This window comes from Orycteropus afer, unplaced genomic scaffold, assembly GCF_000298275.1.
Source record: "Orycteropus afer afer isolate SDZICR_OR568_19922 unplaced genomic scaffold, OryAfe1.0 scaffold00026, whole genome shotgun sequence".
NCBI lineage: Eukaryota > Metazoa > Chordata > Mammalia > Tubulidentata > Orycteropodidae > Orycteropus > Orycteropus afer.
In genome coordinates, this window is record NW_006921613.1 from 6,271,448 (window position 1) to 6,286,614 (window position 15,167).

General features: G+C 40.5%; 1 protein-coding gene across 1 annotated transcript in view; it reads left to right on the forward strand.

The window, feature by feature from the left end:
* The window catches only part of LEO1 (LEO1 homolog, Paf1/RNA polymerase II complex component), a 44,407-nt gene that overhangs the window by 25,336 nt on the left and 3,904 nt on the right, over nucleotides 1-15,167 (forward strand). Inside the window, exons 7-11 of the mRNA XM_007935162.2 lie at nucleotides 6,200-6,294; nucleotides 6,806-6,940; nucleotides 8,285-8,420; nucleotides 10,794-10,980; nucleotides 14,555-14,652. Coding sequence (XP_007933353.1) covers nucleotides 6,200-6,294; nucleotides 6,806-6,940; nucleotides 8,285-8,420; nucleotides 10,794-10,980; nucleotides 14,555-14,652 — 651 coding nt within the window. The remainder of the gene's footprint in view (nucleotides 1-6,199; nucleotides 6,295-6,805; nucleotides 6,941-8,284; nucleotides 8,421-10,793; nucleotides 10,981-14,554; nucleotides 14,653-15,167) is intronic.

Here is a 15,167-nt window from a genome sequence, read left to right on the forward strand (position 1 = left end):
AACCTGTTTTTTAGGGGAGGGAAGAGAGGACTAGTAACAAGATTGTTTTGTCTTAATTCTTTATTAAGGAAAATTTCAAACATGTATAGTTATAGTAAGATTAGTACAATGAACTCTCCTGTACCTATCACCCACTTCAACAGTTGTCAGTTTGTGGACAGTCTTGTTTCATCTGTATTTCCTGCCACCCCTCTCCCAGGTGATTTTGAAACAACTCTCAGATGTCGTTGTTGTTGTTATGTGCCATTGAGTCGGACCCGACTCATAGCGACCCCTCCTTGGGTTTCCGAAGCAGTATTTCTACGGAAGTAGATTGCCCCATCTTCCTTCCGAGGAGAACTCTCAGATAGGAAATCATATTATATTCATGAGTATTGTTAGTTCTATAACCAGCTAGTTTTCTAGTTATTTATCTATTTGGTGAGGGTGAAACAAGAAGGAAAAGGAAAACATTGAGAGGGAGCCATTAGAATTCATTTGCAAAGACAGTAGCAGATCCAGAAAATCTAAATGGGAGTGGAAGCAGCTATTTTTCAGGTGGAGGGATAGACATAGGGAAGCATGGTCTCAGACTTGCAGGTTTTCAAAATGTTGACTTCTCTGCCATCTTCATTATTTCCTTGTTAGTGTATCCTTTTTTTATTCTTTACTTTGATTTTATTGTTTTTCTAGAAAGCAGGCATGAAGAATGGCAAGCGTTCAGTGTGCTGCACTTTGCTGGAAGTCCCATCGAGTTTTTCATTTCAATAACAGTGTTTTTCATTTCTGGAAGTCTTGAATGTTTTCCTAATTTGTTTAATGTTTTTCATAGTGTTTACCTTTTCCTTATAGTTCATCTATTTTCTTTTACCTCTTTAATATGTTTAAGCATACCTTATAATTTCTTAGATTTATCTATAACTCAAGTTCTTGGGGAATTAGTCTCTCAGCTTGTTTTCTTGCAGACTGTCACTCATCAGCTATGGTCTTTGGTGCTTTTAAATTTGTATTTGTCACCTCACTTTAGGTGACACTTATTTTCTCTGAAATCTAGTGTGGTTTGGGTTAGTACAAGGTATCTCCAGAGTGGTTCTGTGTGAGCTTCTGCCACCTAGCTAATAATGTCTTGTTTTGGAATTTCCCTGCTGTGCAATTAAGATAAAGTTACACTCTAAACTCTTCGATCCTAGGGTTTTACTTTTCACAGAGTACCTTTTTTTGTCTTACTCATGTATGTGGGGAACTTCTGTATCTCCCTAGACTTGTAAGCTAAGTTTCTTTGTCCTATTTTCCGTAGGGTTTTTAGCCCGGAGAGAGAACTTGCTTTATGTTGTTGTTCTTGTTAGGTGCAGTTACGTCACTTCTGACTCATACTAACCCTTTGTACAACCGAATGAAACACTGCCCAGTGCTGTCCCCTCCTCCCAGTTGTTGCCATCCTTTACCCCATTATCACAGCCACTGTGTCAGTCCATCTCATTGAGGGTTTTCTCCTTTTTCGCTGACCCTCTATTTTACCAAGTATGATATCCTTCTCCAGGGACAGGTCCCTTCTGACAATATGACCAAAATATGAGAGTCAAAGTCTAACCATTCTCACTTCTAAGGAGCGTTCCAGCTATGCTTCCTCCAAGAAAGATTGGTTCATTCTTCTATCAGTCTGTGGTACAGTCAGTATTCTTTGCCACCACCACAGTTCAGATGCATCATTTCTTTTGCGATCTTCCTTATTCATTATCCAGCTCTCACATGCATATGAGGTATTGAAAATATTACAGCTTGAGTCAAGTGTACTTTAGTCTTCAAAGTAACATGCTTGCTTTTTTTAATACTTTGAAAAGAGGTCTTTTACAGCAGATTTGCCCAATGCAATACCTCATTTGATTTCTTCACTGCTGCTTCCATGGTCGTTGATTGTGGATCCAGGTAAAATGAAATCCTTGACAGCTTCAGTCTTTTTGCCTTTTAGCTTGATATTGGTGATTGGTCCAGCTGTGAGGATTTTTGTTTTCTTTATGTTGAGGTGTAATCTGTACTGAAAGCTTTAGTCTTTATCTTCTTCAGTAAATGCTTCAAATCATCTTCACTTTCAGCAAGCAAGGTTGTGTCATTTACATATTGCAGATTGTTAATGAGTCCTTTGTCCAATCCTAATGCCATGTTTTCTTCTCTTTTTTTTTTTTTATTGTGACTTGAGTGAAAGTTTACAGAGCAAATTCATCTTCCATACAACAGTTCACGGACACTTTGTCTCATGACATTGACTACAATTTATCACAGTGCAACAGCTCCCCTCCCACTTCCCCCCAACAGCCCTTCTTTTTTTTTTCTTCAAATGATTTTGAGTTTTGTTCCATATTATTCTCCCACTCTATCCAGGATCTCCTGCATAGATTCCCCTCTGAGTGGTTGACAGTGGTAGCCAGGCACCATCTAGTTCTTCTGTTGCCAGGGCCATGTAGGCTCAGGTATGCATGGTCTACTACAGGTTCCTTGGACTATGGTTTCCGTGCATCTTTGATTTTCTTCATTTTCGTCTGTTTTGGATGAGGAGAGACCGATTGTTGCATCTTAGATGCCCGCTTGCAAGCATTTAAGACCCCAGTCACTACTTACTGAAGTAAGATGTAGAACAATATTTTTGTGTAGTATGTTATGACAATTGAGCTTAATGTCCCCTGCAACCATAGTCCTGAGCCCATGGGCCTAGTGACTCACATTCTTAGTGTGTTTGGCTGTGGCTGAGAAGTTATCATTAACTTTGTCCCTTATTAGTGCTGTTATATATGTGGACATTCTCTTTTTCTTCTGCTTAATTTTCTTTTTTTAATTTTTATTGTGATTTGGGTGAAACTTTACAGAACAAATTGATTTTCCATATAACAGTTCATATACATTTTGTTTCATGACATTGACTGCAATCCCCACAGTGTAATAGCTCTCTTCCCACTTCTTCCCTGTAGTTACCTCTTCCCTGTGTCCTTCTTTCCTATGCACTCCTGCCCCCTGAGCTCCCTGTGCAAATACTCCCCTTCTGTTTTCCCAGGGTTGATCATTCTAAGGAATATATCTGCCTGATTTAAATGTTCACCCTGTATGCCTGTCTATTGTTTGCCATGAAGCCATGGACTTGAGTTCAGTTCCAGACCTAACCTAAAGGGTAACTAGGGGCCATAAGCTCAGGGGTCTCTTGCCAGGTTCTATCAGACCAGTAAACCTGGTCTTTTTTATGTGATTTTGAATTTTGTTCTATATTGTTCTCCCACTCTATCCAGGATCTTATATGGACATTCTTATAGCACATACAAATATGTGTGTAGAAATACAGTCTGCCAAACTTACATATATGGCCGTGGGTATATTCTGTTTTGCCTGCACAGACCTGATCATTTAACTTGTCTGCTTAAGTATTGGGTCACCTTTCTTTGGAATGAGCACAAGTATGGATCTCTTCTAGTTGGTTGGCCAGGTACCTGTCTTCCAGATTTCTTGGCATAAACAAGTGAGTGCCTCCAGCACTGCATCCATTTGTTGAAATACCTCAATGAATATTCCATCAGTTCCTGGGGCCTTGTTTTTTGCCACTTCCTTCAATACAGCTAGGACTTTTTCCTTCAATGCCATTGGTTCTTGATCATATACTGACCTCCTGATGTGGTCAGATATCGACCAGTTCTTTTTGGTACAAACCAAAAACCAAATTCACTGCCGTGGAGTTGGATCCGACTCATAGCGACCCCTTCTTGGGTTTCTGAGGCAGTATCACTGCGGAAGTAGATTGCCCAACCTTCCTTCCAAGGAGTGGCTGGTGGGTTTGAACCACTAGCCTTCTGGTTAGCAGTCAAATGCTTTGAGTACTACACCACCAGAGCTTCTACTTTTTGGTACAGTGATGCTGTATTCCTTCCATCTTCTTTTGATGCTTCCTGCATCGTTTAGTATTTTGCCCATATTCAGTTTTGCAATTTGAGGCTTTTATTTTTTTATTTGGTTCTTTCAGTTTGAAAAATGCCAAGCACATTCTTTCCTTTGATATTCTAACTCCTGGCCTTTGCACATTTTAATACTTTGTCTTCTGGAGCTGTCCTCTGGAAACTTCTGTTCAACTCTTTTAATTCATCATTTCTTCCATTGGCTTTAGCTACTCTTAACTCAAGAGCAAGTTTCAGAATCTCTTTAGACATCTATTTTGGTCTTTTTTTTCTTTCTTGCCTTTTTAATGATCTTTTGCTTTCTTCATGAATGGTATCCTTGATGCATCCCACAACTTGTCTGTTCTTTGGTCATTGGTGCTCAGTGTGTAAAATCTATTTATCAGATGGTCTCGAAATTCAGGTGAGATACACTCAGAGTTGTATTTTCGCTCTTAAGGATTTGTTTTAATTTTCTTCAGTTTCAGCTTAAACTTGTATATGAGCAATTGATGGTCTATTTCACAGTTGGCCTCTGGGTGGCTTGTTTTGACTGATGCTGTTGAGCTTCCCTGTCATCTCTTTCCACAGCTGTACTCAATTTGTTTCCTGTGTACTCATGTGGTGAGGTCCACACGTATGGTCAGTTTATATTTTTGAGAAAGGTATTTGCAATGAGTAAGTTGTTGGTCTTGCAAAATTCTGTCAGCAGGCCATATTTTCCAACTACCAGTGCTGTATCTTTATTTCTAACTTTGCATTCCAATCATCAGTAATTACTAATGTATGTTGATTACATGTTTGGTCAATTTCAGACTATAGAAATTGGTAAAAACTTCAGTTTCTTCATCTTTGGCTTTAGTATTCGGTATATAAACTTGAATACTAATAGTCGTAACTGGTCTTTCTTTTAGACGTATGGATATTTTCCTATCACTGAGAGCATTGTACTTTAGAATACATTTTTACATGTTCTTTTTGATGATGAATATGATGCCATTCCTCTTTAATTTGTTATTTCTGGCATAGTAGAGCATATGATTGATTCAGAATGTCCCATACCAGTCCATTTCAGCTCAATAATGCTTAAAATATTGATTTTTATGTGTTCAATTTCATTTTTGACAACTTCTAATTTTCCTTTCATACTTTGTACATTCCACATTCTAATTATTAATGGATGTGTGCAGCTGTTTCTTCTCATTTGAGTCACATCAGCAAGTGAAGGTCATGAAATCTTGATTCCACATGCACCATTAAGCTCAACTCTACTTTGAGGAGACAGTTCTTCCTCAGACATGGAATGAGTGCATTCCAACCTGAGGGGCTCATCCTCTGACACTCTGTCAGACAGTGTTTAACTGCTATTCTTTTTTTTTTTTTTTAATTGTGATTTGGGTGAAAATTTACAGAGCAAATTTACTTTCCATACAGCAGTTCACATATACTTTGTCTCATGTCATTGACCACAGTTTACCACAATGCAACAGCTCCCCTCCCACTTCCTCCCCATGGTTACCACTTCCCAGTGTCCATCCGTTCATACTCTCCTGCCCCCTGAGCTGTCTTCACTGCTATTCTTGAGGTTTTCAGTGCCTAGTTTTTTTAGAAGTAGAGTTGGTATCCTTTTTCTTAGTTTGTCTTAGTCTGGCAGCTTCGCTGAAACCTCTCCACCATGGGTGCCCCTGCTGGTGTTTGAAATACTGGTGGCATAGCTTCAAGCATCACAGCAATATGACAAAGTGAGTTTAGGTGTAGTCTCAATTCTAAATTGCTCTCTCCTAGGGCCACAAGCCTTTTCTCTTGTCCCTTATCGCTTTTACTGTGCCTTATAGCATCCCAGGACTACTGTAGATTTAGCATCTGTTGTAAGAAGCTGTAGTGGTGCTATGGCTAAGGCAGTGGGCTGCTAACCAAAAGGTAGGTGGTTCAAACTCACCAGCTGCTCCGCGAGAGGTAGATGAGGCAATCTACTTCAGTAAAGATTTACAGCTTTGGAAACCTTTTGGGGATCACTGAGTTGGAATTGACTTGATGGCAGTGGGTCTGGTTTTTTGGGTTATAATGCTGTAGCTCTCCACTTCCTCTCATTTCAGCAGAAGGAGCTCAGAAATTCATATAAGCATATTTTTCCCCCTATTGTTAATTTCTCCAACATCTTTTGGTAATTGAAGCAAGAGAGTTTTTATGTTGTCTATTTTTCTATCACTACTTGCCTCTGCTTATTCTGTGATTATATGTGTCTTCAGGAGAAAAGAAACAGAGTCAGTGGGACTACAGTTTTCTGATGCAACTGTGTTTTGAAACAGGTAGAAAATACAATACGATGGAGGATACGCCGGGACGAAGAAGGAAATGAAATTAAAGAAAGCAATGCTCGGATAGTCAAGTGGTCAGATGGAAGGTGAGTGTCAATTCCTGAAGAGGATTGAAAGCCCCAGAATGTGATTAGGAGGGATCAGGTTTTGTTATAGGATCTTATTTTCATACCATCTCTCATGAAAGAGTAATGGACTCAATGGCAGCTATCAACTACAATAACATTGCATAGAAAGCCTGAGAAAAATAAATAAATAGGTGGGGTCATACATGCTGGTGGGAAGACATTAAAAATAGGGCTAATAAAAGATTATTCTCTTTCGCTACAGATTATTAGTTTGGAAGTTAGACTTGCTCACTGCATAACTGCTCACTGTCAGGTGAAAGTTTTTTGAAAAACACTTTCATTGGAAAACAGTTGCGAATGGGTCAAAGTTACAGCATTGTGTATTCTGTGTGGATGGTTTTTCACACTATGCCTTGTTTGTTCTTTCCTTCTGAATTTTGCCTAAGGAGAGAATATAGCAGTTCAGTCACATTTTAAGTGAAATGGAAATGGTAGAATGAAAACTTGATGCTGTGTTTCTTGTTTTCAGCATGTCACTGCATTTAGGCAACGAGGTGTTTGATGTTTACAAAGCTCCACTGCAAGGCGATCACAATCATCTGTTTATAAGACAAGGCACTGGTCTACAGGGACAGGCAGTCTTTAAAACCAAACTCACCTTCAGGTAACTATTTTTGTCCTCATATTACTTATTCCAATAAAAGTAGCAAAATACAGACATTGTCCAAAATGCCAACTCATCCGATCAACATGACCTCCCATATAGTTTCCCAAGGACCAAGATTGGGTTCTCACTTCTGAAAGTTCAAAGGCTATTTTATCAACTCTCTCCTCAAAGTGTTAAAAGTGGCTGTTTCTAGGGAACCAGCTCATGCTAACCAATGTACAAAAAGATTGTTATATAAACCCAGAGCATCAATTTCTTTATGTCAAATGATTACTATACTTGCTAAGAGGACTAGAATATGTGTCTTTGCTGGTCACTGTATCCTTTCCTTTTAATAAAATTGATCTGGAAATTAGTGATGATTAGAGGTTGGTGTGCAGGCAGTCAGAGGAAAGGGAGTGAGTTGATTGACATGAAGGGCTGAGGTCATCCCATTCCCTAGGCCTGGACATCTAGTACCACTGTGCAGAGGTGTGTCCTCCAAGCAAAGTGAATACTCAGGCCAGCTGGTGAGGGCACTCGGCTCTCTAGACTGTATGGGAGCTACATTGGACTATTCATGTTTTTCTTTTCTTGATTCTTAGCAGATCGTTCTCATTGAGTAATGCTTATCTACAGATGGGAACAATGTTGGTTATGATTTAACTTTTTGAGAATTTTATAGTCTTTGGGATGAAATACATCTGTATTTAAACCCCGTTTCCACTTATGTGACTTTCTGCTACTTTTGTAGCCTTGTTTAGCCTCAGAAACGAAATCTATTGCCATCAACTCAGTTCCAACTCATAGCAGTCTTAACTCGGAAAGAGTAGAACTAACTGCCCCATAGAGTTTCCAAGGCTGTAAATCTTTATGTGAGCAGATTGCCACATCTTTCTCCTGTGGAGTGGCTTAGAACCACGAACCTTGTATTTAACCACTGTATCACCAGGGCTCCTTCTCTTAGCCTCTGTGTCCTATAAAATTGAGGTAGTAATAACGACCTCACAGGTAGTTGGGGCAATTAAATCAAATAATGTACAGTGCCTGGGACATAGTATTCAATAAATGCTGCTGAAACCTACCCATTTACTGTTTCTAGAAGGCTGTCATGCTACGCAAAGCCATTGTTTTCACTTCAGCTTTCTGTTTTTCACTTTATTCGTGAGGCAGGAATGTCTCAGTAAGCCCCAGAATGAAGAACATTCAGAAGTGTCACCTAGTGTATTCAGTTTAGTGGCTTTCCTCTTTATTCTACTGAATATGAAATGGTCACTGGCCACTTGTTTTTATGATGTAGGTATGACTGGCTCACAAATGTATTTCTTAAACAATGAGGCATTTTTATTCATTTCCTGACAGACCTCACTCCACAGACAGTGCCACACATAGAAAGATGACTCTGTCACTTGCTGACAGATGTTCTAAAACACAGAAGATTAGAATCTTACCAATGGCTGGTCGTGATCCTGAATGCCAACGCACAGAAATGATTAAGGTATGTTTGCTAACCTTTTTTGTTTGTTTGCTAAGCTTTATCCTGAGATTTTTGGTATGTTAAGAATAGCATTTCCAAAACCGTTTTATTCATCTGTAACTTCCTTTTCAGCTGACATAATCAGGGAGTTGGGTTCATTTTCTAAGCATTTGTCAAACAATGGGTGATGTGATATTATAGTGGTGGTAAAACAGACATGGGGGCTTACGTTTTCTCCTACCAATGTCCACAACAACCTGGTGATTGGAAGACCTGAACGTTCATTGATGTAATTAAATCATCTGTGTTTAGTTTACAATCTATGCTGAAAATGAGTGGAAATGCTACAGATTCAGTCTAAAGTAGAGTACCTGGGAATAAACCATGAGTTTGTATGGGAGAATGCCAAAAGCAGAAACAAAGTATCCAACCAGTAAACCAAAAGCTAGTTGCTGTCAAGTAGATTCTGACCCACGTTAACCCCACATGTGTCAGAATAAAACTGCGCCATAGGGTTTTCAGTAACTGATTTTTTGGGAATAGATTGCCAGGCCTGTCTTCCAAGGTTCCTTGGGTGGACTTGAACTTTCAGTATTTCAGTTAGCAGCCAAGCAAGTTAACTGTTCATACCACCCAGGGATTCCAAAGTATAGATGTGGTTTATAAGGGCACTTTATAACATTCTATCTGGTAAGTTTCCAAATTTGATACAATTACCAATTAGGCACAAATTCCATTTTGTGGCATTGTCTGTAAATGTTGCAGTGTGAGCTTGTATTAACTCCATGACTTTTGATGCAGCACTTGCTTTGAGGGGCTGAACGCAATGACTCAGTCCCATTATCCCTCCTTTCCACCTCCTCTGATTCCTGCTAGATCTCAGCCATTGCCCTACCTGCTTCTTGGATTTACTTTTTTAAAAAACTATTTTACAGTGCTTTTGGTGAAAGTTTTCAGAGCAACTACATTCTGATTTAACTTCTCTCCTCTTCAGTTATAGTGGTTATGTTTTCCACATTATGTCAGCATTTTCATTATTTCTGTTCTGGTTGGTCTGTTCCCATTAATCTCTCCTCCCACACCCCATCCATCTTCTCATCTTCATTTTAGGGTCAATGTTGACTGTTTTGTATCATATAGATGATTATTGTTTTTTTTAAAGGAGCACTGTACTCACTTTTATTAGCCAATCTGTTACTTATCTGAAAGGTGACCTCTGAGAATGGTTTCAGTTCACATTTTAAAGGCCATCCCAGGACGATACTCTCAGGGTGGTTTATATTTCTTAATGTAACAGGGTGAGCCTAGTCCAGTTCCTCAGGGTCTTTCTTACTCACCTACCTCATTGGCACCCTCTGTTGAAGGTTTACCCCTGGGGTCCATTCTTCTTCCTCCATCCTGTATTGTGCTCATGGACACAAGCTGTCTAGCCCAGAGTCTGTAGCGCTACCTAATCCGGCAGTGCATGGAGGCATTGGCCTTTAAACCTGACTTCATGCTTCATTGCCCCTCTTTTATGCTCAGGTTAGGGAAGCTAGAGAGGCCTGCAGCCTCCAGTTTTGCCACTGTTAGAAGAGCCCCTTCCTAACAGTTTCCCCAAGCTTTCTACTTCCCCAGTTTCTGTGGAAAAGCAAACAAGTAATGAGCTATTTTGCTACTAGTCTATCCTAATGGCAGTAATTTTCATTATGTACTCACAACAGCCATACATTACCACTTATTGAAGCAATTAGCTGCATAGAATTTCTAGCAACAGAATTGGGGTTGAATGTAATAATTCAGAGCAGTTGAATAAGGAAGTTCTTCAAAGAAATACTAGAATATCCCAGATCCCTTCAAATCCTATCCCTGCCTTGTGAACAGTGTTGTGCAGACTACCAGGCAGCCATAAGGAAATAAAGGCTCTACTATGGGGCTCAAGGACTTTATCTGGGCAGGAATATTTGGAACCATGGGAATTCGGTGGAACCTGGCAAGTCAGGTGTCTATGGCTCAGGGATGAACAGAAACAGCCTTTGATGCCCCAGAGGGTCAGTGTAGGCTCCCACGGGGCCTGGGTAAAGTATCTCAGGGCTGGTAGTTTCTGCCTGGGCTCAGACAGCAGAGAGGATGATGCAGCTCCCAAGGACATGCCTGTTGAGATTGGGCTGATGGAGCGTGAGGAGAGATCATGTCTGCCTCTTCACCTTTGTAATACCTTCACGATTTACAACGAACAAAACAATCCCTGTGTCATAACAGGGATGCTGTGTGGAGAAAACTACTCAGAGGACATATTAAATGGCTGATAGTATTGGGCTTAAGCATTACAATGCATTTTTTTGGTAGAAAAAGTAGGTTCATGTGGACCCAAAAGTGGTTTTTGAAGTTCATAATTTATTTGTTTCCTCACAGAAAGAAGAAGAACGTTTGCGGGCGTCTATTCGCAGGGAATCTCAGCAGCGCCGGATGCGAGAGAAGCAGCATCAGCGGGGGCTGAGTGCTAATTACCTGGAACCTGACCGCTACGATGAAGAGGAGGAAGGCGAGGAGTCCATCAGCTTGGCCGCCATTAAAAACCGATACAAAGGGGGCATTCGAGGTGAGTTGTTGCAGAAACTAAATGTCATCCTTTTGGGTTCAGGAATTTCTTTGCTATTGGACATAGTCTGAATGCCAGACCACTGGACATTTTCTTTTCAAAGAATCGGTGTTAATGAAACCCTTCAGGGCCTATGAGCTAGTCATTACAGGATCCTTTCAGACGAGCCTGAGGGTACAAGCTGCTGTTGCTCACACTTTTACCTTGTCTTTTGAGCTTCTGCTTTGTGGTTTGAAAGTTGCCAGTGTATTTAGAACTTTTCTGAATGTCTTTTTTATCACTAATTGGGAATTAAATTATTGAGAGAGTACATGGTATTTCCTTTCCTTCTTTATCCTTTCTTTTCTCTGAGTTCTCTGATGTTCCCTCCTTTCACAGGTATCAGTAATTTATCATGGTTAACATTTATTCAGTACATCGTTGAATACAAGTCACACACTCATATTCAGCACTTTACATGTGTTCTATTTGGTCTTCATGACACCATTATGGCCTAAACCTGCTCCTATTGCCATCAATTCTGATTCATAGCAACCCTATATCACACAGTGGAACTGCCCCATAGGGTTTCCAAGGCTGTAAATCTTTACTGGAGCAGGTTGCCACATCTTTCTCCCATGGAGTGGCTGGTGGGTTCAAATCACCAACTGCCCAGGTAGTAGCCAACCACTTAACCAGTGCACCACCAGGGCTCCTTATGTTATGGCCCAGTTACTATTATTGTCCTTGTTATTATGAAGGAAACTGAATAACTTGCAGAAAATCACATAGTTGGTAAGTAGTGGGGCCAGTCCTTGAACCAAGGTCATCTGACTTCTGAGACTTCCAGAATAACCACAGCACTGTCTACCTGGTTATCACCCAGAGGTTCCTCCTCAGCCAGTAGCGAGATGACATGCTGAAAAGCAAACTAAAACTGGTGGTAGAAGACTTGGGCTGAACTCCTGACCCTGCCTGCTCTAAGCTCTGCCACTTTTTAGTTGATGGTTTTCAGAAAGTTACACAACCTCCCTTAGCTTTTGTCAACTCAGCAGGAAAAAAGAATCCCTACTAATAATAGTACTTAAAACATAAGATTATTTTGAGGATTGAATGCTATAATACACGTACGTTAGACTAGGTTCTCTAGGGAAACAAAACCAGTAAAGCTTATATATATATATATGTATATATATATGTATATATATAGAAATTTATCTTAGGAAAATAGCTCACACACTTAATAGAAGCTGGCAAGTCCAAAGTTCCTGGATTGAATGTCAAGCTGGAGGCTTTTCTGACTCTTGCAACTGCAAGGGCTTTGGAGCTCAAGGCTGGCAGGCAGTACATCTGCTGTTGACTCCAATGAATGACAAATCCAAGATCTCCAGGCTGAATGGTGGACTGTTCACTCATGGACAGTTGTAGGCAGTACAACAGAATCCCGATCCACAGAAGAATGTCTCTTTTCCCAGGACGTCCTTGGATATACTGAAAGCAGGCCACACCCCTAGGGAAACTCCCTTTCAACAGATTGCCTGCTCAAACATAATCATCTGATCCCATCATGGGAATAACCACATCACAACAGCTTAAACCACACAGAATTGTGGTCCAGCCAAGTTGACACACAGCTCCAACTATCACAATACATAATGTACTTAGCCCAGAGCCTGGCACATAATTATGTAAATCTACTGCCATTGACTTGAGTCCCACTCATAGCAACCCTCATCGGGTTTACAAGACTGTAAATCTTTATGACAGTATGCTGCCTCATCTTTCTCCTGTGGAGCAGCTGGTGGTTTGAACCAATAACCTTTTGGTTTACAGCCAAATACCTTACCACAGTGCCACCAGAGCCCCTACATAACTGCACAGTACTAAGTAAATATAATGTAAAACTATTTTTGCTATTCTTAACCACTTATCAACTATGAGCAAGTGACTTCATATCTCTGAATGTCATTTGCCTTGTCTGTTAAATGAGGCTCTAAGACTCCTGATTCACTTTGATAGAGCTTTGGGAATCACTATACAATGTAAGGGAGCTCTGGTGGCCTTGTGCCTAAGGCATTTGACTGCTAACCAGAAGGCTGACAGTTCAAATCCACCAATCACTCCTTGGAAGGAAGATTGAGCAATCTACTTCTTTAGAGATAACGCCTCAGAAACCCAAGGAGGGGTCACTATGAGCCCAATCCGACTTGATGGCAGTGGGTTTGGTTTTGGTTATACAATGTGAAGTACACCTTGACCATCCTATAAAACTTTTCTTCTTTGCTTACAGTGACTACATTTGTTCTTGTGAGCTAGTATACTCAATATACCTGTTATTTATTAGGGACTCTATGGCATGCAAATGGTTAAGTGCTCAAATCACCCAGAGGCGCCTCGGAAGACAGGCCTGGCAATCTGCTTCTAAAAGGTCACAGCCCTGAAAACAATGTGGAACAGTCAACTTTGCACACACGAGTTGCCATGAATCAGAATTGACTTGACGGTAACAACCACATAGTAGAGAGAACTTTCACTTTTTGGCACTGCTGCTTTCCCACAGAAAAAGATTAATTGTTGAAATAAACTACACAAAAATTAAATGAAACCAAAAAATGCTTTTAGGGAGAGAGGTAAATTATGTTAGTTTATCAGAGAGTAAAAGCCTAACTGATGAGTTCATAGCATTCAATTTTGTTCAGTGGTCAGATAAGCCCAGATTATGGAGACAGGGAAAGCTTTCAGGGTGCCAGCGAAGGGTTGCTGTTCTTCTCCGAGGTTCACCTGAACTGGGGCATCAGAGTAGACTGAACTTAGCTACATCTGCCTTTGAAATGCCCACCTGGCAACAAATGGTCTTTATAGGACCAGAGAACCACCTTTTTGCTTTTTATCTTCCATGTTTATTTTGGAATTAACTGTATTATTCCCTATGAAAGGATGACTCGGGCTGTGATAGTTTTCTTTGAAAGAGTAGTGGTATCTGCTGTACTTAGCTACATCTGCCTTTGAAATGCCCACCTGGCAACAAATGGTCTTTATAGGACCAGAGAACCACCTTTTTGCTTTTTATCTTCCATGTTTATTTTGGAATTAACTGTATTATTCCCTATGAAAGGATGACTCGGGCTGTGATAGTTTTTCTTTGAAAGAGTAGTGGTATCTGCCTTTTTTTCGTATTTAATAGTGGTCAGACAAACTAGTTTTATATTTTGAGATAAGTCTGCTTCATTTAGGCATCTCTAGCTTACATTTACAGGAGCTCTGGTAGCATAGTGGCTAAAGCACTTGACTGCTAACCAGAAGGCTGGCGGTGCAAACCCACCAGCCACTCCTCGGAAGGAAGGTTGGGCAATCCTACTTCCGTAGTGATACTGCCTCGGAAACCCAAGGAGGGGTCGCTATGAGTCGGGGCCGACTCGACGGCACACAACAACAACAACAACAACAAGCTTACATTTATCTTTAAATAAAATTATTTGGTTCTTCTGGGGAAAATTTTCAGAGGAAACTAAAGATATTCATTAGAAGAAAATTTCAGTAATGACTAGGTCACCAACTTTGAAAGTCAATCACACTTTATGTTCTTTGCTTTCAGAGGAAAGAGCCAGAATCTATTCTTCAGACAGTGATGAGGGATCAGAAGAAGATAAGGCTCAAAGATTACTCAAAGCAAAGAAGCTCAACAGTGATGAGGTAAAATCTTTTGAATTCTAATTTGCCATCTACCCAGGAGCTACAAGCTCATGAGTGAAGGAGAGCTCATACTAGTCAGGCATTGAGCTGTCTGCACAAATTATTGAATGTCAGTGAGATAAATGCAGTAACAGAATGAAGAGAGGCTCAGAGGAGGGTCTGATACCTGTACTTGGGTGAGTGTTGGAAGGCTGCATGGATGAGATCTCACTGGGTCTTGCAGAATGAGTAGAAGCTTGCAGGGTGCACAGATCATGGTGAGGCTTTCCAAGCAGATGAAAAAGACTTTAGGGAGAGGTTCAGGGCCTTGACACACCAAGGCTCATAGAGAAAATTACAAATTGTTCAGTGTTTCAGTGCCCTTTGTCATATATTGCTCCACTGCCTGATCCATTTAAATTTAGGTAGAAGTAGTTTTGTAGGGTTACAGGTGAGGAGAGACAACTCAGGGACACCCGAAGTAGCAAGCGGGAAGAGCAGGAGAAAGGGGATTAAAAGCCAGGAAGCCAGAGAGA